The sequence below is a fragment of the Capra hircus genome, chromosome 13, assembly GCF_001704415.2.
Source record: "Capra hircus breed San Clemente chromosome 13, ASM170441v1, whole genome shotgun sequence".
Lineage (NCBI taxonomy): Eukaryota > Metazoa > Chordata > Mammalia > Artiodactyla > Bovidae > Capra > Capra hircus.
Window position 1 is genome coordinate 25,593,498 of NC_030820.1, and position 26,207 is coordinate 25,619,704.

A 26,207-nucleotide genomic window follows, 5' to 3' on the forward strand; every position below is an offset into this window, starting at 1 on the left:
CCATACATGACCACTGGAAAAAGCATAGCCTTGACTAGATGGACCTTTGTTGGCAAAGTAATGTCTCTTTCAATATGCTCTCTAGGTTGGTCATAACTTTCTTTTCAAGGAGTAAGTGTCTTTTAATTTCATGGCTGCAATCACCAACTGCAGTGATTTTGGAGCCCAGAAAAAGAAAGTCTGACATTGTTTCCACTGTTTCCCCATCTATTTGCCATGAAATGATGGGACCAGATGCCATGATCTTCGTTTTCTGAATGTTGAGCTTTAAGCCAACTTTTTCACTCTCCTCTTTCACTTTCATCAAGAGGCTTTTTAGTTCTTCTTCACTTTCTGCCATGGACTCTGGGGGCAGGAGGAGAAGGGGACGACAGAGGATGAGATGGCTGGATGGCATCACCGACTCAATGGATACTAATTGTGCACAACTAGGCTTCTTTCTAGTTGTGGCGCCTTGGTTCAGTATTTGAGGCATGCGGGTTTAGTTGCCTGGCCAGAGATTGAACCCAAGTCTCCTGCATTGCCTGGCGGATTCTTAATCATTGGACCTCTAGGGAAGTACCCAGATATTCTTAATTATGCATTTGGTATTTGGAACATAGATGAGGGAAAAGTATCAAAGTTCCTTCCTAGGTTTCTGCTTTGAATAATTAACTGGTACTGGTCATTCAGACAGGTAACACATGAGCAGTGGGTTAGAGGAGACAGGAATTGAGAAAGTGATTTTATTTTGGGACCTCTGGATGTCCAGTGGGTCACTGAGTCTATAGATCTTGAGCTCAGAAGAGTGATCTCAATAAGCCAAAGTTACAGATTTGGGACTCACCAAAAGGTATATAACTGAAGCAGAGTCGTGGTTGGAATTTCCCAGATATAACAGGTAGAGCAAAAACAGACAGTGACAACATTTAGGAGATCCTTGAGGAGCAGTCTTATTTAAAAGGAAGACTGAAGCAGAGGACTCTGTGCTGGAAAGTAAAAACTTGCTGACAGAGGAATATAATGAAAACCAGAGAATATTACATAATGGAAGCAATCAATTAGTCGGTCTTCCTTCATGGTCCAATGGTTAAGACTTCACCTTCCAGTGCAGGGAGTGAAGGGTTGAATCCCTGATGGGGGAGCTAAGATTCCACATACCTTGCTTGCTAAAAAACAAAAACCCATAGAAGCAATATTGTAACAAATTTTATAAAGACTTCAAAAATTGTCCACATCCAAAAAAAAAAAAAAAACTAAAAAAACCCCAAACTAGCAATTAGATATTTGAAGAAGATAATCATATAACCTAAATATAAGCCCTTATAGTAATTTTATGAGCTCAGACAAGAAGTGTGTGGAAAGCAAAAAAGTAGGAGTAGACATATAGTGACAGCCAGTTCCTGGATTGCCATAGTTTTTTATCGTTTCAACATGATTTCTTTATTTATTATCTACATAAATTCTTATTTATGAATTTATCTACTATTAATGAGAACTGAATATATACTTTAAATATGCCATTTTGTATTAAATTCTGGAGATTTTTTTGTAGTCATATATATTACTGTGTTCACTGAGAATAGTGAAACCTTCTCAACAGATGATAGCTTAAAGATTTATCTATGAAAAAATTGTAGGAAAAGTAATCTGTATTAGTTTAATGGTTACACTTTTTCTTTAGCTGTATTTCATATAAGTGCATGTCTAAGGATTTCACTTTCAGAGCTTGGTTTCTAGGCAGTGAACCCATATAGACTAACAAGAGCTCATTTTTTTAAAAAGATGTAGCAGAATTTTCTCATTTCATTTTAAGGCAATCCTAGAAAAATGCATCTTATTCCATTTTACAAAAACCAATATCCTGAAATGCTTAGACTGCTGTACAGAGTTGTGTTACTGTATTTCCTAGTGTTTGAAAGTCAGTAAAATTGATAACAGGAGGCTCATGAGGGCTTGGCTTTGGTTTTTTCATCTCTGGAAATGAGATTTGGGGACCTGATAGTCTTGAATTCTCAGACTTGATGATAAATACCCATGGAAAATATGAAAATGTCTGATAATTTGTAAGCTGGTTTCTTGACGAAAAGATTACTCTACTGGGATCATATAGATTTCCTCTGCAAATAACAAGCTCATCTGGTTAAGAAGTAGTATATTTTAAAGATAGTTATTTTAAAAATTCACTATTTGCCCTCTTTGAGCAAATAATGTGAAAATCTTCAAATAACAGAAAAGTTAATGACTTTCCACATCTTGGCCATAGAAAGAAAATATAAATCATAACTATTTTTCTCTGAAGCAGTGGTTCTCAACCCAGTGAAAACCCCTCGAAATAACTTGAAAAATCCCTAAGAGTTCTTCTGGGTTAAAGAAAACTTCCCCTCTTGCCAAACATTTCCACCCACTGTCCCTCAAAACATTTCTCTGGTTTGGACTTTGTTATGTTTTTCCCTTCAGTTAGAATATCCTCTTGTATCTTTTCTACGTTCTTCCATTTCAGTCAATTGATATTCATCAAGGCCCAGACCAGCTACCACCTCCCCTCTTTATCTAACTTTAAATGGAGTAAAATCTATAAAATACTGACTCACTGTGAAACGGTTAGTTTCACACCTGAGACTAGTATTGCAAATCAACTATGCTTCAAAAAAGGATGATAACAGTGGGTTTAATTTGGGAACAAGTACAAGTGATTCCTAACAGGCAGCAATTCAACTACCTGGAGCAGAAGTGTTTGAGGCCTGCTAGAGGGAGGCAGGGAGAAGGTAATGGCACCCCACTCCAGTACTCTTGCCTGGAAAATCCCCTGGAGGGAGGAGCCTGGTGGGCTATAGTCCATGGGGCACTAAGAGTCGCACATGACTGAGCAACTTCACTTTCACTTTTCACTTTCATGCATTGAAGAAGGCAATGGCAACCCACTCGTGTTCTTGCCTGGAGAATCCCAGGGACGGGGAAGCCTGGTGGGCTGCTGTTCTATGGGGTTGCACAGAGTCAGACACAACTGAAGTGACTTAGCAGCAGCAGCAGCAGAGAGAGGCAGGAGAAAGCAATGGCACCCCACTCCAGGACTCTTGCCTGGAAAATCCCATGGACAGAGGAGCCTGGTAGGCTGCAGCCCATGGGGTCGCTTAGAGTCGGACACGACTGAGCAACTTCACTTTCACGCATTGGAGAAGGAAATGGCAACCCACTCCAGTGTTCTTACCTGGAGAATCCCAGGGACGGGGGAGTCTGGTGGGCTGCCGTCTCTGGGATCACACAGAGTCGGACATGACTGAAGCGACTTAGCAGCAGCAGCAGCAGCGGCAGCAGCAGCAGCAGCAGAGGGAGGCAATGCGTTCGCTACCAGTGCTAGTGTGTTTCACCCAGGGAATGGAGAATAACTAATCTGGTAACTACAGCTCTTCCTTGACTTACAATAGAATTATATCCAGATAAATCCATTGTAGATTGAGATTATTGTTAAGTTGTGAGCGCACCTTACATACCTAACATCATAGTTTAGCCCAGTATATTCAAAAGCAGAGACATTACTTTGCTGACTAAGGTCCATCTAGTCAAGGCTATGGTTTTTCCTGTGGTCATGTATGGATGTGAGAGTTGGACTGTGAAGAAGGCTGAGTGCCGAAGAATTGATGCTTTTGAACTGTGGTGTTGGAGAAGACTCTTGAGAGTCCCTTGGACTGCAAGGAGATCCAACCAGTCCATTCTGAAGGAGATCAGCCCTGGGATTTCTTTGGAAGGAATGATGCTAAAGCTGAAACTCCAGTACTTTGGCCACCTCATGCGAAGAGTTGACTCATTGGAAAAGAGTCTGATGCTGAGAGGGATTGGGGGCAGGAGGAGAAGGGGACGACAGAGGATGAGATGGCTGGATGGCATCACTGACTCGATGGATGTGAGTCTGCGTAAACTCCGGGAGTTGGTGATGGACAGGGAGTCCTGGCATGCTGCGATTCATGGGGTCGCAAAGAGTCGGACACGACTGAGCGACTGAACTGAACTGAACTGAACCTTAACTATGCTCAGAACACTTAACAGTAGCCTCCACTTCGGCCACATCATCTAACACAAGGTCTGTTTCATAATAAAATGTTGAATATCTCATATCATTTATTGAATACTGTACTGAAAGTGAAAAACAAAATGATTGAATGAGTACAGAATGGTTGTAAGTGGTTCAGTTGTTTAACCTTGTGATCCCGTGGCTGTCTTGAGAGCTGAGGCATCAGGAGAAAGTATTGTACTACATACCATTAGCCCAGTAAAAGATCGAAATTCAGGTTTGAAGCACAGTTTCTCCTGAATGCTTATCACTTTGTGCCATCGTAAAATCAAAATATCACTAAGTGGAACTGTTTTAAATTGGACACTGTCTGTAGTTAAATGATGAGTAATTAAAGTAATCTTTTGTATTCTTATTTTATACTAAAACCTTTCTGATGTTGTTCCACATTAAAATTGAGGATAAGTATTTTATTCAGAATTAAATAAATTCACACTGTGTGTTAGCTGAAGGACAATGGAGTTAAAGATATGGGTTAAAGTGAAAGTTGCTCAGTCATGTCCGATTCTTTGTGACCCACTGTGCTATAGCCCACCAGGCTCCTCTGTCCATGAATTCCCCAGGCAAGAATACTGGAGTGGGTTACCATTTCCTTCTCCAAGGGATCTTCCCGATGACCCAGGGATCAAACCCAGGTCTTCTGCACTGCAGACAGACTCTTTACTGTCTGAGCCACCAGGGAAGCCAAGAAATATGGGTGGGGGAGGATAAATATGAATATGCTAGAAAATAACTTTCTTTACTGCATGTTAGGGGGAAGAGCTATCAAAGCCCTGCATTGAGAGAAAAGATAGTAAAAAATGTCTAGATTATTTCAGGTTTGTAAGTTTCATTTCTGGATTTATAATGATTTTTATGAATAATTCATAGGAACATTTCATTTAATATGTTGAAAGAATGAGATGGGAGAGGAAACAGAAAAGTTGAAAAGATGAATTCATTTAGAAATTGATTATGGATACCCTTATAGTACCATAAACCATTATGGTAGTTTATGTCAAGTCACAACTTTGTGACCTAAAATATCAGAATGAGAGTGGGGAGTTAAAATCAGCTAAGAATATTCTGGAGATGATATTAAAGAAAGGATAGCTGGAAAGATCCCTGTAGTAAGGTTGAATTTTGTTTTCACATAATTTTCAGAGATGAAACGGTTCTTAGATACCATGTAATCCAGTAGTTCTCAACCCTGGCTATGCATTTGAGTCATATTTACACCAAAAAAATGAATGTAGTTCTTGTAGGTCATATCCCAGTCTTCTTCTTTAATGCAGTAGTCTTATTGAGGGGTATTTAAATAGTCCTCGTATTGTTTTTGTGTTTGTACTCATAATTATTTTTCATTATGTGAGACAATGATGACAAAGGGAGGCTACAAAAAATTATTTTCAAAAAATACCTTTTATAACATTATACTATAAAGAATAACTCATTTAAGGAAGTTTTTGACTTAGTATAATTTAAAATCCAACTACCAACTTTCAGGACTATCTTTTGATCCCTTAGAAACCTAGTTTGAGCAGTGTTTGCCTATGGATCTTTCTAAGGTCCTGAGAATTTTCCTTGAAATATTAAGACATCCTCAAAAGAATTCCATCCTACACAAATCTATTGACTCACTGACCTCTAACACAGGATATTTGTTCTGCTATTGGAAGATAAAATAGAAAGAAATTCAGTAAAAATAACAAGTGACACTTTTTTTTTTTTTAGTGTTAAAATTCTGCCTAAGTAAGTTTGGGTAGATTTAGATTTCACCAAGAAAGGTCAGATATTTTAGAGTTTTACTTCCTGGGTGTTAGGTTTGCCTTCACATTTTGATGTCTTGCTCTCCCAGGGTTTTGAAGGTGTTTCTTTCACGAACAGCCCAGCGGATACCATACATGACTGGTGGACGTGTCATGAGGATGCTGGCGGTGATTCTCCTGGTAGTGTTCTGGTTTCTCGTTGGCTGGACATCATCTGTTTGCCAGAATTTGGAGAGGCAGATTTCGCTCATTGGCCAAGGGCGAACATCAGATCACCTCATCTTCAGTATGTGCCTCGTCGAGCGCTGGGATTACATGACAGCAGCCGGTACGTGGTCACTCAGCTTGTGCAGTTGTCTTGTGTTTGCCCACTAGCATGACAACAGACTTCCTTAGAAGCCTTGCCAAACCCTTCCACAAACTCTAGAGGAATTTTACCCATTTGGTTTTGGTGAAACAATATTACAAAACGGACAATAATGATATGTGGAACACAAACTTTTTCTGGGAGTTCCCATTATTTTTCAGAGGTGTGCAGCTTTGTTCAGAAAATGTCCTTCTTTGTGCAAGAAGGAGAAACACAGTAAGTAAAGCCAGCTTCTTTATACAGACTTTTTGCTTTCCATACTATCAATGTGTCCCCATTTGGCTAACAGTATCAAGTCTTTTGACTTATTTCTTTATTTTGGGAGAAAAAAGGAAATGTGCTGGTATTTTTAATATCCTTTGGGTCCTATGATATATCAGACTTGCTCTCTATAGAGTGCTTTGGGCAAAATTTCTAATTTGTCTTTCCTCTAAAGATAATTTATTGGGAACTCTCTGCAGTTCTGGTATTACACAAACACAGAACCTTGCTACTTGTGGGGAGTAAGTTATGTGACTGAGAAACTGGAGAACTTAGAAGAAGCCCATGATGAGTTGGGCCAAAAACACAGATTATTTTTCTGGTACCTCAGTTTTTTGAAAAACGAGAAAGAGAAAATTCCATAGGAATTTTTCTGTTGTCAATATTGCGCTAGTTTTAAACTAAGCCTGCAAAGATACAAAACCATTTTATTATTCTGTTGCCATTCCCCTCAGTCAACCAGGGACAAATCTTAACTTTCTTTGGCAGATGTCAGAAATAAAACCATGAATTTAATTCCCATTATCTATCTCCCCTATATTGGCAGTTGTTTGTGGAATGTTCACATTTAGTATTTAGCTAGAAGCTCATAAAATGTGTACATTGTTTACAGTTGGAATGGAATAATATTTTTCTGGAGGGGGTATTTTAGGACTCATATAAGCCTAATATCTGTAGTAGTAAAGCTATGTGGGTACATAAAGGGAATGGTTATAGCACTATAATAATATATAAAGTCAGTTGTCATTATTTTGATCAATAGCAATGAAAATATCTGTAGTTCCATATTCAGTAGATATCAATATCAGTATTAGAAGATAAAGCATGGAACCAAGGTAGGAAGCAGTTCTGATTCTGGCTTTCATCTGAATGTGAAAATTAAACAAATTGTGTAGATATAAAATTTCTACTTAATTAGAAACCTGTAACATTAGTTTACATTCTTCAATCCAAGTTGACCAAACTAGGAAAAATCATTTCCCAATATTACTATGAAGAAAAGCACATTACATTTCTCTTATGTTTTACAAAGAATACAATATTCAAAATACATAATGAGGCGTCATTAGGTTGGCAATGAGAAAGCAGAATGAAGCCCAGGAATTTGCTCTGTAACAGGTTCCCAGGTGATGCTTCTGCTTTTGGGTGTGAGACCACACTTTGAGAAGTACTGCTGTATGTCTTTCTCCATTCTAATGATGCCAACTCCAAAATCCCTGAATTTGGGTTGTGTGTGTGGGGCGGGTGTGGGTGTGTGTGTCTCCTAAAAGCAACCTAGATGAATTTACTGATTCATCACATCATTTTCTGATTCTCCAAATTCTTTTAACAGATTTTCTTTTTTTTTTTTTTTCCTTTAACAGATTTTGAAGATTCACAGTAAACTTAAGCAGCATTGTTAATCCAGCATTATTTACAATGTATTTTAACATTACCCTCTTTTCCAGTTAGGCATTTCCTTCATGTTTCACACAGTTCCTACCCACCTCCACCACTCTTCCTAACAAAGGAAATATTCTTTATATCCCTTTATAACATTCTAAATATTACTCATACCTCAAAGAACTTCTCTTTTATTAAATTCCCAGGTTCTAGTCCAAATGGTTGTCTTCCTTCATTGAACTACCACTGTACCAAGAGACTTTACCACCTAATTTTGCTTTTGATTCTCACTTATCTTTATAACCCAATAGTAAACTACCTGATGAGAGGAATAAGTCTCTTATATATTTTATATGTACCATAAAGTCTTCAGTACTAGAGACATTATAGGTACTTAGTGGATCTTGTTTACTATAGAAAATTCTTATATATAAAGAAAGTTTATGTAAAATGAACTACAGGTTACTGTCAGTCCTGTATTCATATTTATTTCCACATAGAGATCACAAACGTGATCTTCTTTAGGGTGCAAAATACTTTAAAGTAAAAGACTAATGATAAGGTATAGAGATCAGTAGGTAAGAGGAAGTTAAATGTTTGGTGATAATATTTTTATCTTTTAGTGATTATTTTTGTCCTACTGAATAATTTACTGAACTACTAATAAACTACTGAAACACCTTAATTTCAAAATTACACTTTTCTTGCAGTGACACAGTTCTCTGAAGAAAACTCAAGACACGTGATTTAACAACAGGAACAAATATTTTAAATTAAGACTATCTTGAAAACTCAAGAGACATGTGGTTGCTGTAAAATTTTTTTTCCACACTACCCTACAATGGTTGCATTTATTTCTCTTTTGGCATGTAGCATTAGATATTCTATATTTAACCCCTCTTAATGTTTGCTAATGTGTACCTCTTTGCAGTTCTCTTTATGTATTTCTATAAGTAGCATGTTTGCCATTAGATTTTTTATATCCAAGCTGTTATTCAAGAGTAAATTAATGTATCTTCAGTCTGCCAGAAAGAAGCATGTACTGAAAGCTAACTTATTCCCCATTTCCTAAGCAGAAATAATTGTGTGCAGGGAAAGGATAGAGATAGGCTTTACCTTGAAGCTGTTGTGAGAAATCTGTGTCAAGAAGCTGTGTATACTTATATTAATGTCAGGAGTCAATTTCAAAAAAACAAAAAAGTGATGTTAATATATTGATAAACATAGATCAGTTTTACCTGTCTGAAACTGTTTTTTTTTAATACAAATTAAAGAATCATTTGAGTGTGATACTAGTTTTTCCACTGAAGTAGAACTCTAGTTAGAAATATGAGTCATAAATTTAAGGCATGGGTCCTTCCTACTTTTTGCTCACTCCAGAACTGCCCATGTAGGTGATTTTCCTACCACAAGTGTTTCAGAGGAGGAATCAGGTATAGAAAACTCCTGGGAAGAAACCTGATTCTCCTCTTGCCTCGTATATTTTAAACACAAAGGCAGACAATGTGTTCAGTAATTCAGTTTGTTGTATGCCAGTGTTTAGAAGGGACTGAGAAGAATACAGTAACACTTGCTGAGTTACATAGGGAAATTCTAGAATAGCAATTGTTTCTCAGGATTTAAATACTTCATTCTCCTAGAAGATTAGGCTATATTGTGACAGGTGAAATGTGGTACAAGCACCCTTTAATGAGTACTGGGGAAAATAGATTAGACTTCCTTTCCATCTGACTTAGATTAATGTTCATGATTTAGGTTCATTTACATGCATCTTTTTTTGTTCTAATGTACCATATGCCTTAATCCTGCTGCATCATTTGTTAACCATTTTTTTAAATGTATTTTTAATTTTCAGTCAAAGAAATGAAAGCTTGACTGCATTGACAGGCTTGAGCTATGTCATGGGAAACTTCACACGTACTTTTTTTGGGCGGAGGGGGGGAGGGTTGTTTTTTTATGTTGTTTTATTTATTTTTTTAAGTTTTTAAATTTTATACTGTACTTTATTGAATCATAATCTGTGAACTTGTAATATATTTAAACATAATGACTTGATATATGATACATTGTGAAATGATTCCCCCAGTCAAGTTAATTAACATATTCATCAACTCACATAGTTTCCTGGGAGAGGTTTGTGTATATGTGTAAGAATGCTTAAAATCCATTCTCTTAGCAAATTTCAAGTATAGTTACTGTGCTGTACATTAGATCCTCAAAATGTATCCATCTTTTAACAACATCTGTAGCCTTTGACCAATCTCTCCTTATCCCCACAACTTCAGCCCCTGTCAGTCACCTTTGTACTGTTCATATGTGTTCAGTGTGGTTTTGTTTTGTTGTGTTGTGTTTAGATTCTATATATGATACAGACATACTTTTTGAAGGTCTTTTGCATAGCTTCTTGAATGAGTAAAGTAGAGATTATTTTCCTTGTTTATCTACATACTACCTCTTCTGAACAATGTTTTATTTCTTTGAGGAGTAGTTATGATGCTGAAGGGCTGAGAGAAAGGATAAATTAATTTTGTTCCTTCATTTTATCCTTACAATTCCATTTTTCTTTTTAGAAGTGAAGAAATTTTGGGATGGGGTCTTGGGGCAGTACCTAAAAGACAAGGAGCATTAGTGAGCATAGCTTCTAAGGAGTTTCAGCTCCTTCGTGGAACCATAGGATTTTAAAGCGTGAAAAATTAAGATGGGGAAAAAAGGTTTTGTTGCTTCAGTAGATAGCCTATAGATTAACTCTGTTGTCAAAAGATTTAGGCAGCTCTTTTACTCGTACTAAGATGCCTGCTGCTAAATCACTTCAGTCGTGTCCGACTCTGTGCGACCCCATAGGCGGCAGCCCACCAGGCTCCCCCGTCCCTGGGATTCTCCAGTCAAGAACACTGGAGTGGGTTGCCATTTCCTTCTCCAGTGCATGAATGTGAAAAGTGAAAGTGAAGTCACTCAGTCATGTCCGACCCTTAGTGACCCCATGGACTGCAGCCTACCAGGCTCCTCCATCCAGGGGATTTTCCAGGCAAGAGTACTGGAGTGGGGTGCCATTGTCTTCTTGCTGTGGTCCAGCCCTGGTGGATCCAGGGTAATTTGAAGCGGGGACGGTGTGGCGAGAGAGATATATAGATTTAGAGAGAGATAAGGAAAGAGTTTGCAGTTAAGAGGATAGAGGAGAGAAAGAGGCTGTATTCCTTGATTTACATAGAAAGCCAATAAAGCCCTGAGACAAGGGACTTGAACCGTCTACATAGGGCCACAGGCGCCCACTTGAATAGTGGAGGGTGCCCCTCCTTGGGCTCCCTCTCACGTGGGTCTTAGAAGCCCCGGCAAATAAGTATACACGGCTAGCCTCTATGCCCCAGATGGGAATCAGCCAGAAAATAGAGTAAGAAAGAAAAGAAGACACAGGAGAACCAGTCTTTCCAGGAACTGGCCCATCCTTTATTGTCTGGGAAAGCTTTTTATACTTTTGGTTGTACATAGAGATCAATGTATAATACAAAGTTATGCAGCGTAAGCAACCCTGACTCTTATTGAGACCAGGCTTTCTCTCTGCATACCTAGCTGTATACACAAGTCTTAGGTGATTTACATCATCTTCTGGCCAGGAGGCCTATTAGCATTTTACAGCCCTTTTCTGATAAGAGTCTGTCAACCAGAAAACTTATTTGCCTTAAAAGTGTTGTTCTTACTAAAGTCTGGTGCCACTCTCAGAAAGCACTAATTAAGGTTCCATTCTTATATAGCAAGGACACAACAATTTATAACAAGGAAAGAGGAGTACAGTGATTTATAACAAAGAGAAAGTTCACTAACTCAAAAGTCTAGTGTTGCTAACATCAAAAGTACTATATTCCTTTTTCTATATCTAATTACATTGATTAATATCCTTCAGGTGCCTAAAAGATAAAGAATATGGAGGCCTGGCGGCAGTCATTGACTCAACAGTGAAAGCCATCACCAACATAATTTTTAGCTCTTTAGAAAAGGCTCTATATCTTTAAGATGTTTTAAGCTTCATGCCTCTCACGGTTGGGGGGCTGTAAACAATCACAAGTTGTAAAAGTCTCTGTCAGGCAAGTTAGAGAGCCATCAGAGGGGTTTGAGCTGAGACACTCCTTTCATATGCAGGAGACCAGTTGGAGCTCTAAGTTAACTTTTTCCAGAGAAAGGTGGTTGGGGATAGCCCCCTGTAATGTCAGAAGAGTACAGTATAGCAGACAGTAAACAGACAGATTTTGGTTTTGGGTTAGATACTCAGGCAGAGGGACCCCTTGAGACCTGACTCACCTTGCCCCGTCAGGTCTCTCCGCATGACCTCGTCATGGGTGGGATCTCCCGTGCTGGCTCCCGGCACCTTCTCTGACTGAGATGACTATCATAGTTTAAAAACAAGCTGCTAACAAATTCCAGGCTGTTATACCCCCATCCCACTCTGACATCTGCAGTAACTGTGGCAAGCAGAGCCTTCTTCTGAGGTTTAAGTATGGAGGAATAGGAAGGTTTGTGAGTTTTCCTGTTTCAGTTCACTGAGACCCATTCCCCACAGTAGTCAAAACCAATACCAATATCTATGCCTCTAGTAATAAAGCAGAAGGAAGTCTCCATCGAAGGATATAATTTAGAGAACATAGGTCAGGCGAACCAGGAGACCTGGGATCCAAGCTCTTCATGGTGAATCAGCAGGGGTGGAGCCCGCTTCTCAGTGGGCGTGTCCATGGGCATGTCCTACGGCCCAGCTCTGCCCATCCCTTCCTTACTGCTCCCAGGAGCTGAGAAGGGAGCAGGCATTCCTGGCCCGCAGAGTCCTAGTTGTGAACTCCGGCAACATCCATCTTTTCCATGCTTCTGAGATGAATACACTGATTTTATGACAAACAATTCCTGCAACTCACCAACCACCCCCTTCACGGCCACATCCACACACTCAAAAATGTACCCCCAAGACCACGTGGTCTCACAAAGTCAATCCTCCCTTTAAAATTCTACCAGAAGTATCCTTTTCATTGTTTTCACCACTGTAAATGTCACACCTATCTTTATTTAAATCAAAGAAAATACAAATAAGCCTCCAGAATATCAAGGTTTCTGTCTTCAGCCAAACCCTGGAATGCTGGAATTTGAGCTGTTTTCAAGCATTATTTAGTTGTTTGATCTAATGATAAATTCTGTGCAGTCCACCATATTATTAGAATAAAATGGAGTAAGTTTACTTTGTAAAGTTTCTAAGTGGATAGGATTTAGAGAAAAACAGAAGATGACATTAAAAGAAACACTTGGGAAAAGAAAGCTAAATGTTTCATTTATTTAGTTGTGCCATGTAAAAATAATTTTTAAATGTGCTAAGAAGTGTAAAGGCTCCCCTGGTGGCTCAGAGGGTAAAGAATCTGTCTGCAGTGTGGGAGACGTGGGTTCAATCCCTGGGTTGGGAATATCTGCTAGAGGAGGGCATGAACCCACTTCAGTATTCTTGCCTGGAGAATCCCCATGGACAGAGGAACCTGGTGAGCTACAATCCTGGGGTCACAAAGAGTCAGACACAACTGAGTGAAGAAGCACACAAGAAGCATAAAACATTATTAATACAAAATGCCGTTGCAGCATGGCAAGCAGAGGATCACAGCTTGAGAGTCATTTGTACTTTGAGGTTGCCTTTCTACAGCCCTTGTGGGTGTTCTAAGATCACCAACCTGGGACATCTTCAGTGTCAAAAAACTGATATTATTTCTCACTCCTTTGTTTGACCCAGGCCTTCGGAAAGATAACTTGAAATTACTTTCATTATGGTGTATTAATTTTTTTAAGGCTATGGTAGTTGACTTTTAAATGAAATGTTATTCCTTATAGATTAAAAATGGAATACCTCAGTTTTCTGAAAGCCTTATTTGAATCTTTAAATATAAATATAATTCCCTTTTTAACTATACCCATGCCTCCCATCAATCGTTTGCCACAAGAAATTATTTTCTAAAGCAGAAGCACAACATACATTTCAACCCCCATGAAACAGCCCTGCAAAATTTGGTAACATCTGCATATTTTCTTTACTGATTGCAGTGTTAGTCTGAAGTTAATTATATGAAACTGACTTTTTTTCCTCAGCACAACTTTTATAAATCACATTTAGTTTAATTGGTACTTTGAATAATAAATTGTTTTTCTGCTGGAGCATATTGTTTGATATTGCTAATGAAATGATTTTAATGTTCAGCTTAGCTGTTTGAAGCTTATTTTGTCTTATATTTTTAAATGTAATTCTCCATTGAAGCACACTAATTAACTTGTTAACTACTTTCCTTTTTTTAAAAAAAAAATGTCCAGTATAAAATTATATAAAAACACTGCTATAAGTGGCCAGGAGATAATGTTTTCATAATTCAGCTTTATGTGGATCCTTCAACTACAGCACATTTTTGTGCTAATGTTATTTAATAATATTCTGTATTCATCATTCTTGAGTCTCAAGTACCACACACCTAGTGGCCCATCAATAAGTATCATTTGCCTTTATTAATCATAATGCCAGTATGATCTTTAAATTGTGTATATAAATGTTAGATGGATCTAGACATCCATCAGTGTTAAGTGGAGTGGCAAGGTAACAGAAAGCCTGTATCTCTTAAATATATAAAACTGATATCATTTATATTCATTCAATTCAACAAATATTTATTAAATCTTATCCATGTGTGATCAGTATCCTTGCTATCATCTTAGTGGGCAAAGGTAGAAAAAATAATTGAAAGACTCAGTTTTTGTCCTGATAAATATCATCACAGTCAGGGCTCAAGACACCATGAACAGTTTTCTCCCAGTTATATATTGTGTGGCATATTATTCTCTGCATTGCGTGGTATAGATAGTTAAAAACTGTAAAAGATTAGAGGAAGGAAAATTCAATGTAAGTTAGAATCATGGCTGGGGACCTAGGGATGGAGGTGGGACCTGAATCGAACATCAAAAGATTGGTTAATATTTGGAAGTGTGGATGAGAGGAGATTTTGTATGCTAGTAATAGCATAAACTCCTTGGAAGAAAAGTTATCACCAACCTAGATAGCATATTCAAAAGCAGAGACATTACTTTGCCGACTAAGGTCCGTCTAGTCAAGGCTATGGTTTTTCCTGTGGTCATGTATGGATGTGAGAATTGGACTGTGAAAAAGGCTGAGCACTGAAGAATTGATGCTTTTGAACTGTGGTGTTGGAGAAGACTCTTGAGAGTCCCTTGGACTGCAAGGAGATCCAACCAGTCCATTCTAAAGGAGATCAGCCCTGGGATTTCTTTGGAGGGAATGATGCTAAAGCTGAAACTCCTGTACTTTGGCCACCTCATGCGAAGAGTTGACTCATTGGAAAAGAGTCTGATGCTGGGAGGGATTGGGGGCAAGAGGAGAAGGGGACGACAGAGGATGAGATGGCTGGATGGCATCACTGACTCGATGGACGTGAGTCTGAGTGAACTCCGGGAGTTGGTGATGGACAGGGAGGCCTGGTGTGCTGTGATTCATGGGGTTGCAAAGAGTCAGACACGACTGAGCAACTGAACTGAACTGAACTGAACAGCATAAACAAAGACTCAGAAGCAAGAATCTTTGGAGTGTTCAGAGGACAGTGAGTCTTCCTGGGTCAGCTCAGAGTTCACATTGGGGAACTCTAGGAGTTCATGTTGGTTGTATGACATGAGGCCATAGAGGGCCAAGCACTTATAAAATAATAGTGAACTGCTGAAGATTTCTAAAGGAAGATACAAGCAATTCCTCACAAGAGCTCACCTGAAGGTCCGAGACGAGACAGGAGATCACGGTCTAAGAATTACACGAGCACGGAAGAATAAGACCAAGCAAGGGGGCAGCCGATGGGATGCCCTGGGGGTAAGAAAGTCTTGAAGCTTTCTGACAAGAAAGTTATCAAAGTCTTGAAACATGTCTGCCCTGGCAGGAACCCCTGTAGTCTTCCTTTGGGAACAGAAATTAATTCCAGTGTCCTAAGTGGGTATGAATGAATCTTCTAAGGGAAATATTAATATGAATCAGTGAACCCAAATGGAGATCTGGACAAATCCTGCTATGATCAAAGTGGAGTTTTAGAAAAATGAACTTGTCGCTGTTATAAAGAATGAATTAATATAGGGTGAATCCAGGTTTAGATGGGCAGTTGATAAAGAAGGAGTAAACTTACAGGAACTTAGGCAAAGATTGTAATTGTGGGCATTGAGAGAAGTGATACATATGAAAAATAAGTCAAGGTAGAAATGTATCAGTGAAAGGTGGCTCTGAGATTTCAAACCTGAGTGAAGAGGCAATAGTAATATCATGGACAAGCCTTAGGAAAGGAAAGGAAGCCTTAGGAAAGGAAACTTTCCATGAAGACCTTTTCCCAATTCAGTAAGCTTGGCTAGGAAGACCATTCACAGACATGGCCAGTGGCCAACATACAGAATAATCGAGACCTCCACTCTCATATCATGGAGATCTTTGAGTGATGTTCATTTTCTCTTTGGCTTTTGACCATATCAGGGTTTTTGAGTAACTCTTGAAAAATGTGTTTACTTAGGGCTTATTGTTTAAATACTGGTATAAATATGCTGAAACTTTAGCAGGTAAAACACCTGGGCATATGGAACTGGAAATCAGTATTTCAGTATGCAAGTAGATTACTTCTAGGTAATGCATTTTGTGAAATGTTTTTGCTAATTAGAGCTTTCTTTTTGTTAATCGGGTATTATTGTCCCATGAGGTCACGCCACTAAGACAGAGAAAATGCATGGTAACAGTTACCTGGTCAGAATAGGTTAAAGTAACAATGTTCAGTTTGAAAAAAAATAGTCTAAAGAGGGACTTCCCTAATGGGTCACTGGTGGAGAGTCTTGCCCTTGCCTGGCAGTGCTAGAGACATGGGTTCAATCCCTGGTCTAAGAAGATACCACATGCCGTGGAGCAGCTAAGCTCCTGTGCCACAGCTACTGAAACTGCTCTAGATCCCACGTACCACAACTGCTGAAGCCCACACACCCTGGAGCCTGTGCTCCACAACTAGAGAAGCTACCAAATGAGAAGTCCATGCCTTACAACGAAGAGTAGCCCGTGCTCACCACAAGTAGAGAAAGTCTGAGCATAGCAACAAAGACCCAGCACAGCCAAAAAATGTTTTTTAATTTCAAAAAGTCAAAGGAGATGTTTAACAAAAAGAACTAATTATATAACATTTGTTTTTATTTATTTATCTGATGTCATCCCTATCAGAAACTGTTAAGTGCTTTCTGTCCATTATTTCATTTCATTAGCAAATAGCCCCATGAAATATGTACGTTTATTATCCTCATTTTCCAGAGAAGGAAACTGTGACCAGAAGGTTAACTCGCATCAGATAATGCAAAGTTAATTAGGGATCCAGCCAGAATTCCCCATCAGGTCTAGCATGACTCTGAATCCCTATCCTTAACTGCCACAATATATTATCTCTTCTGGCTTGAGCAAGTGAAAAAGGTAATGGTGAATTTCACTAAAACTTTGGCATATACCCACCAAAGATTAGATGTCTGTCAGGTGTGAAAACCATGATGGTTCACTTATAAAATATGCCACTGCATGTTTAGCAACCAGTTTTCTCACAGTTCAGGCAATGGAGGTCTTTGAACCAGACTCAGTGCATTAAGAACTTAAATGTCTCGAAGCTGCATGTAAATACATTATAAGCCTTTTGCTACCTTGATGACTTTATTGTGATTCAGAGGCTCTATGAACAGCTTAAACTTACGTTCGGGATGTGGAAAATTATTTTGCACATTTTAGGAAAAAGCTATTGATTCTCAAAAAAAAAAAATCTGAGATACCAAACACTGTTTAAAAAACATTTAATTAAAAAAATAAAATATACCTATGAAAAATCCTCTATACACCGAATAAAAATTGAAAATAAACATGGCCTATGTATTCATATGTGAATGACATTTTTGTATGCATCTATTTCTGTGTGTTTCTATCATAGACAAAAAATGCCTGCTAAATTGCTTAAATTTTACTTCTTCCTTCACCTATAAAACTAACAGCAAATTGTGTGTTTTCTGTTCTTCTCACAGCTGAATTTTTATTCCTCCTGTGGGGTGTTTATCTCTGCTATGCAGTGCGGACGGTCCCTTCAGCATTTCATGAGCCACGCTATATGGCCGTTGCAGTTCATAATGAGCTCATTATCTCTGCTATATTCCATACAATTAGGCAAGTGATCTGTAGAGTCACAAAATAACTGTTTTATTTTTCTGATGTGTTGCAGTTTAATTTAAACAGCAAAACTGGGTAAGATACATAATGGAAAGATTTAGGAAGGATAGTGTTTTGTACATTGACTGATTTCTTTGTCACAGAAATGACGAATATAGATTTCTTTTTTAACTCTGCTGTTCTTAGTTCCTTCTCATGAGCTGTTTATTGCCTTCATTTATTTGAAAGGGAACTCACTGTTTTTCTATTATGTTGAACCACTTCTGGGGTTGTCATTGGGTATTGTTTATTGTATGTCATACTTTTTGTTCTGAAGCTATAAAGCAATACATACATATATTTTAAAATAGATACAGATAAATCATCTATGATTTCACTCATGTTTTTTATGTTAGTTTATACTTTCAAAATCCTAACACTCAGATAACTTACATATGTGAAATCAGTTGAATTCAAAAGCAAAATCCATTCCTAGTTGATGGTTGGATTTTTGTGTGCAGTTGGATTTTTTTCATCCTCACACTATAGGGATGACTTTCTACGGTAAGAATATATGGCCTGGCCCTCCGTTTCTTGTTATTCCGTATGGTTCCATACCAAAGAGTACAAAGAAGAAAGAAAGTGGCTTATGAATAACGAAGAAAATGAAAGATGCATGACTTATCTTTTGAGAATTTTCACCTGATTCATAATTGAAAATAAATCTCAGCAAGAAAATAAAAGGAATCCATTAGTTTGAAAAACAACAAAGAGATGCCGTTCAATTACTTGATATACATTAAAAGTTAAGACACACTTAAAGTAATTAGAAATTTTGAGTATTAGTCTTGGCCCTCAGTGGAAAGATAGAGATTAATGAAAGGATGAAAAAGTGATGATCTGTGGAAGTTTTACAGGATGTTTATCGTCTCTCACTGTAGTCAGTAATCATAAAATGATGTCTTGCATTCAGTTGATATCTGAATGCACAGCCACACTTCAGAAAACACTGTTTTAACAGAGCTAAAAAGTGATAGGAAACATGTTAAATACTTGTTAAAAATAACTTTCCTATTTTGCTTAGACCTTTCCTACAGAGTCCCAAACAGCCCACCAGCTCAACCAGAAGAATCATATAAACCATGAGCTTATATTTAGACACAAGCTCTATTCAAGGATAAGAAGTGATAACAATTTAAATCAGCTGGATCTATCTTGGCAAATTTTTCCTGGAGTGAAATAATATTAAATAAGGCACCCAACATCAGCAAAGATATTTTATATCAATAGGATATATACGTTCTTCTTATCTGCTTAAAATATGAAATTATGTATACATACTTGTACATGCATATATATAAATTAAAAACTATTACTACAGATTATGTACAGATTTGCTATCTTTCTTACCAAACTATCAGACTGAACAAAAAACCTAAAATAACCTAAAAGGGTTAAGTCTAGAAGGATGAATAATGAGAAAGCATTTTGCTCAGTAAGTTCTAATTCTTTACTTATTTTTAGTACTGAGCAGAAATCTAACTTTTGGGAAAGTGCAAAACTTTTTAAAAGTCTGCCTTTATTCTTAACCTCAATTTTCAAATATTTCTATGCACCTGACTTTTAGACCTATTTAGTTGAAATACTATTTTTTTTTAAACGTAGCTTTAATACTACTGCAAAATCCAGTTGTTCTTAAGATATTTCTGATCAAAAGTACAACCTAAAGTCTGTCAGCAATTAAAAGCTGATTTAAGGACAACTGATGTTAGTATATTTCAAAATTATTTTTTGGAAGTGTCACTGGTTTAATTCAAAACATACATATCCATTCTTTTCTCTAGATATTGTCACGCTAGTTTCAACTTCTGTTGGCATTTGAGATAGGAATTCCCTTTACAGAGGATGCTTTTAGACTGTAAATCCATCTCCTCTGATATACCTGTCTACTCCAGGACTGGCTATGGCCCCAGAAGATTGGCGTTGTATTATTTTCAGGGGTACATTTTATATTGCTTCAGTGCTTCAATACTCTTGTCTCAAAGACTGTAACTTTTTATTGCGTAAGATAATCCTATTTTAGCTCTTAAAAAGAAATCTTACCTGACCTAGCACAGATAGGATTCCAAAGTATTCCATCCCTGAACACAGTGAATATTCAGTCATGTTCAAAGCAGGTATGAAGCTACCCTTCTCACAGAGGAATTCAGAAAGATGTTAATCCAGAGAATCTCTTTCAGTTGTCTGTGAAAGACCATAGTCGTTTTGCACTTCTGTCTAAGTCTATGTTGCTTATGTCTCCAGACACAGGGAAAAGACTCTCTCTGCATTTTGATAACCCCTGAGCTTCCATTTGATCTTGATTTTGGAGGAGTAGGGAGATGGGGGTAAAAATGAGGAAGAAATAGCCTTGATGGAAATTTTATCTTAAATATTAATAATATGTATTTAGTAAATTTGTCTTGAATATGGTATAATGCAGAAATAAAATTAGTCTCCTCTATTTTAAGATTCATATATGTTTATTTCGGGCTTCCCAGGTTGTGCTAGTGGTAAAGAAAGTATGTGTGTTAGTCCTTCAGTCCTGTCCAACTCTTTGTGACCGCATGGACTGTAGCCCGCCAGGCTCCTCTCTGCATAGGATTTCCCAGGCAAGAATACGGAGTGGATTGGCATTTTCTTCTCCGGGGGTCTTCCGAACCCAGGGTAAAGAACATGCCTGCAATGCAAGAGACCCGAGTTCAGTCCCTAGGTCAGGAAGATCCCCTGGAATAGGAAGTGACAACCCACTCTTGTATTCTTGCCTGGAGAATCTTAGACAGAGGACAGAGGAGCCTGGCAGGCTACAGTCCATAACATTGCAAAGAGCCAGACATGACTGAAGTGACTTAGGACACATGCACACATGTTTATTTCACAATTATATAATAAGCATTCTCTTAGGATTTAGCTTTTCAAATTTGATGATGTGTATCACTGAAACAAAATGCTAATTCTCTAATTCCAAAATCTCATAGTTAGCTTTCATGGATAAACAATAGATGGAAAACATTAAAAGAATATGAGTGCAAAATGACCTTAATAAAAGCAATACCTGGTTTTTGCATAAAGATGAATCCTTAAAACATGAGTTTTAGTTTGTACATGTACTTACTGATTTGTCAAAATATTCCAAAATTGTGAGGACAGGTATCAATAATGAATTTTTCCTACACATGTTACTTGCAGGGCTGTCCTGGAACAGAGCATTATAAATTCCTCTATAAGATTTTAAATATGACATTTCAAATTATTTTAAAATAATTTGATACTCTATAAAAACTAAAATTTGTATTTTAAAAGATGTACTTTATACATCCACTATATTTCAGTGTTTAAAAATAGTTTAAAATAGATATACTTTATAACCCATTAGTACATTCATTTTTCCCATTACATTGTTTACCATATCAGTCTCTGGGATCATTCACTAAGACACATATTTACCCAGTTTTTTTTCCTTAGTTTTGATTAATGTTTTTAAATGAAGACTGTTATGATCAAGAGTTATTTGACTGTGTCTTATAATCCAAATTTCCCTGAAACAATAAATTTTTACCCTACTCTTCTTTTGAAGAATTCACATGTGTTCACTGCTTATGCTTTGCACATTCAACTTACCTACAAAATAAGAAAATGTTTAGTACTTTATATAAGTATATTCTATCTTTCTTACTGTTGATAATTTAAGAAAATAAAGAGTTTATGTCTTATGCATCTAGTCAGGGTTCCTTAGACCCTTATTCTTCTGTGATGAAAATAGTGGGTTGACCAAAAAGTTCATTTGCATTTTAGTTTTTCTGTAAGATTTTACAGAAAAACCTGGAGGAACTTTTTGGCCAATGCAATGTATGTTGTAGAAACAGCAGTATGATTTCTTATTTCCTTGCTTTTACTGATACATTGAGGAAAAGCAAGTATCATAGTGTTTTAAGTAGAAATCTTGTTGGGTTGCTAATATGGTGAATTCTCATTTCAGATTTGTTCTTGCCTCAAGACTTCAGTCTGATTGGATGTTGATGCTGTATTTTGCACATACTCATTTGACTGTGACAGTCACCATTGGGTTGCTTTTGATTCCAAAGGTATTTCTCCAACATTCCTTTTCTCTTGAAAGACAGTTATTTTAAATGAGAATGAAATTGGTTCTTCTTTGAAAAAATCTGGCAATATAGGAAAAAGGTGGTGTGAAGATTTGTTTAACATGCTACAGTATTTTTAAAACTCAGGAAACTGTTAATAGGCATCTCTTTTCTTTGGAGATTCATTAAACATCTCACGTAATATTTAACTACCTTAGTCTGTACAAAACCGTCATCATCCAGTTCAGTCCTTTTCCAAACATTCTGCTATCTATTTATGTTTTACTTATTAGGGGTTCAAGGTGGCCTTTCATTGTAGCTGTAACCTCAAGATCATTTTTAAACAGAATTATCTTTTTCTATGAATACTCTTATTTGGATTCATATTCAAGAAAGTGTGTTTTAATCATTCAGAGAATTTTTATGTAAATAGAAATAATTATAGCATTGTATAAAAAGGATCTTCCTTAACAATGAGAGATTCTGACAGAGACTTTCTAGGCAGCATTCTGAAGTGGAGGAAAGTGGGCCAGGACTCAGAATACAGAGATTCTGAACTCATGCCCACCCCAAGCTGATTCTGTAACATAGCGTCAGCCAAGACTTTTCATCTCTCTGAATTTCAGTTTCCTCATCTATGACATGATAGCAATAAGTCTGCTTGGAATAAAGTGATATCAAAGCTTGGAGGAAAACATAAATATTATCATCATTTTCCTTTTCTACATGTAAAAAAACAAAATATTAGAATATTATATAGCTTTAGAGTGTCCGATAATATCAGTTCAGTTCAGTTCAGTCGCTCAGTCGTGTCTGTCTCTGAGATCCCAAGAATCGCAGCACGCCAGGCCTCCCTGTCCATCACCAACTCCCGGAGTTTATGCAAACTCATCACCATCGAGTTGATGATGCCATCCAGCCATCTCATCCTCTGTCATCCCCTTCTTCTCCTGCCCCCAATCCCTCCCAGCATCAGAGTCTTTTCCAATGAGTCAACTCTTCACATGAGGTGGCCAAAGTATTGGAGTTTCAGCTTTAGCATCAGTCCTTCCAATGAACACCCAGGTCTGATCTCCTTCAGAATGGACTGGTTGGATTCCCTTGAGGTCCAAGGGACTCTTAAGAGTCTTCTCCAACACCACAGTTCAAAAGCATCAATTCTTCGGCACTCAGCTTTCTTCACAGTCCAACTCTCACATCCATACATGACCACAGGAAAAACCATAGCCTTGACTAGACAGACCTTTGTTGGCAAAGTAATGTCTCTGCTTTTGAATATGCTATCTAGGTTGGTCATAACTTTTCTTCCAAGGAGTAAGCGTCTTTTAATTTCATGGCTGCAGTCACCATCTGCAGTGATTTTGGAGCTCCCCAAAATAAAGTCTGACACTGTTTCTACTATTTCCCCATCTATTTCCCATGAAGTGATGGGACCAGATGCCATGATCTTCGTTTTCTGAATATTGAGCTTTAAGCCAACTTTTTCACTCTCCTCTTTCACTTTCATCAAGAGGCTTTTTAGCTCCTCTTCACTTTCTGCCATAAGGGTGGTGTCATCTGCATATATGAGGTTATTGATGTTTCTCCCAGCAATCTTGATTCCAGCTTGTGCTTCTTCCAGGCCAGGGTTTCTCATGATGTACTCTGCATATAAGTTAAATAATAAGGGTGACAATATACAGCCTTGATGTACTCCTTTTCTTATTTGGAAACAGTCTGTTGTTCCATGTCCAGTTCTAACTGTTGCTTCCTGACCTGCATATAGGTTTCTCAAGAGGCAGGTCAGGTGGTCTGGTATTCCCATCTCTTTCAGAATTGCCCACAGTTTATTGTGATCCACACGGTCAAAGGCTTTGGCATAGTAAAGCAGAAATAGATGTTTTTCTGGAACTCTCTTGCTTTTTCCATGATCCAGTGCATGTTGGCAATTTGATCTCTGGTTCCTCTGTCCTTTCTAAAACCAGCTTGAACATCTAGAAGTTCATGGTTGATGTATTGCTGAAGCCTAGCTTGGAGAATTTTGAGCATTACTTTACTGGCATGTGAGATGAGTGCAATTGTGTGGTAGTTTGAGCAGTCTTTGGCATTGTCTTTGTTTGGAATTGGAATGAAAACTGACCTTTTCCAGTCCTGTGGCCACTGCTGAGTTTTCCAAATTTGCTGGCATATTGAGTGCACCACTTTTACAGCATCATCTTCCAGGATTTGAAATAGCTCCACTGGAATTCCATCACCTTCACTAGCTTTGTTCATAGTGATGCTTCCTAAGGCCCACTTGACTTCACATTCCAGAATGTCTGACTCTAGGTGAGTGATCACGCCATCGTGGTTATCTGGGTCATGAAGATCTTTTTTGTACAGTTCTTCTGTGTATTCTTGCCACCTCTTAATATCTTCTGCTTCTGTTAGGTCCATACCATTTCTGTCCTTTATCGAGCCCATCTTTGCATGAACTTTTCCCTTGGTATCTATAATTTTCTTGAAGAGATCTCTAGTCTTTCCCATTCTGTTCTTTTCCTCTATTTCTTTGCATTGATCACTGAGGAAGGCTTCTTATCTCTCCTTGCTATTCTTTGCAACTCTGCATTCAGATGCTTATATCTTTCCTTTTCTCCTTTGCTTTTCACTTCTCTTTTCACAGCTATTTGTAGGGCTTCCTCAGACAGCCATTTTGCTTTTTTGCATTTCTTTTTTTTGGGGATGGTCTTGATCCCTGTCTCTTGTTCAGTGTCACGAACCTCCATCCATAGTTCATCCAGCACTCTGTCTATCAGATCTAGTCCCTTGAATCTATTTCTCACTTCCACTGTATAATCATAAGGGATTTGATTTAGGTCATACCTGAATGGTCTAGTAGTTTTCCCTACTCTCTTCAATTTAAGTCTGACTTTGGCAATAAGGAGTTCATGATCTGAGCCACACTCAGCTCCTGGTCTTGTTTTTGACATTAGCCAAAATCAGAATTGTGATTTCTTTCTCTACCTCAGCTCTCACAATTAACCAAAGCACTGAAATTCAACCTGATTGGAAAAGCCAAGCAATTTTAAACAGAGAGGCATGCCTAATTTCTTCCTTACTTGAATGACACCAATTAGTCATAATTTTTGTGGATTAATCTGTTACTGCAGCTTATCTTAACCATTTTTATACTTTGTATAATATGATTATATTTTTATTAGATGAGTGTATACTCAGACTATTTATTGATTGATTCAATAAGTTGTTGTTGAGCTTCAGAAAGAATTGAAAGAACATGTTCATATAGAAATTTGTTTATGCTGTCTCTTACCTTGATTGTAGTGAGGCATCATGGGTGTTTGCATATATCCAGACTCATCAGATTGTAGACATTTAATATGTGTAGTTCTCTGCATATGAATTATATCTCAATAAAGCTGGTTTAAATTTTTTTCTTTAATTTTTACATGAATGTTCATAGCAGCATTATCCACAGTAGCCCAAAAGTGGAAAGAACCCAAATGTCCATCAACTGATAATGTGCAACAAAATGTCAAATACTCACACAATGAAATATTATTTATCAGTTAAAGAAATAAAGTGCTGATACATGCTACAATTTGTACAAACCTTTAAAACACTATGCTAAGTGAAGGAAGCCAGATAAAAGAGGCCACATATTATATGATTCCATTTATATGAAATGAACTAGACAGCTCTAAAGCGACAGATAGTGGATGAGTAGTGCCATGGGCTGGGGAAAAGAGGGGCTTGGAGTGACTGCTTAATTGGTTTAAAAAGATTTCTTTTGAGGGTGATGAAAACATTCTGGAATTAGATGGTGGTGATGATTGTACAACATTAGAATATACTAAAAAATACTGGTTTGTATAGTTTAAAGTTGAAAATGTTATGATATACGAATTATATGTCAATAAATAAGTAATTTAAAACAGTATTGAGGAGCTTTGTTCAATATCCTAGAATAAGAGTAATGAACAGACCTAAGTCTGTGCTCTCATGGTACTTATATTCCGGAGGAGGAGAGAAGGAAATGGAAAAGACATACAAAATAAATGTTCAAAATAGTATTTTAGATAGAGATACACGTTAA

At 37.6% G+C, this 26,207-nt stretch overlaps 1 protein-coding gene across 1 annotated transcript in view; it reads left to right on the forward strand.

The window, feature by feature from the left end:
• GPR158 (G protein-coupled receptor 158) overlaps positions 1 to 26,207 on the forward strand; it is a 302,282-nt gene that overhangs the window by 269,287 nt on the left and 6,788 nt on the right. Inside the window, exons 7-9 of the mRNA XM_005687944.3 lie at positions 5,889 to 6,127; positions 17,894 to 18,032; positions 22,033 to 22,138. Of these exons, the coding sequence (XP_005688001.3) occupies positions 5,889 to 6,127; positions 17,894 to 18,032; positions 22,033 to 22,138 (484 nt within the window). The remainder of the gene's footprint in view (positions 1 to 5,888; positions 6,128 to 17,893; positions 18,033 to 22,032; positions 22,139 to 26,207) is intronic.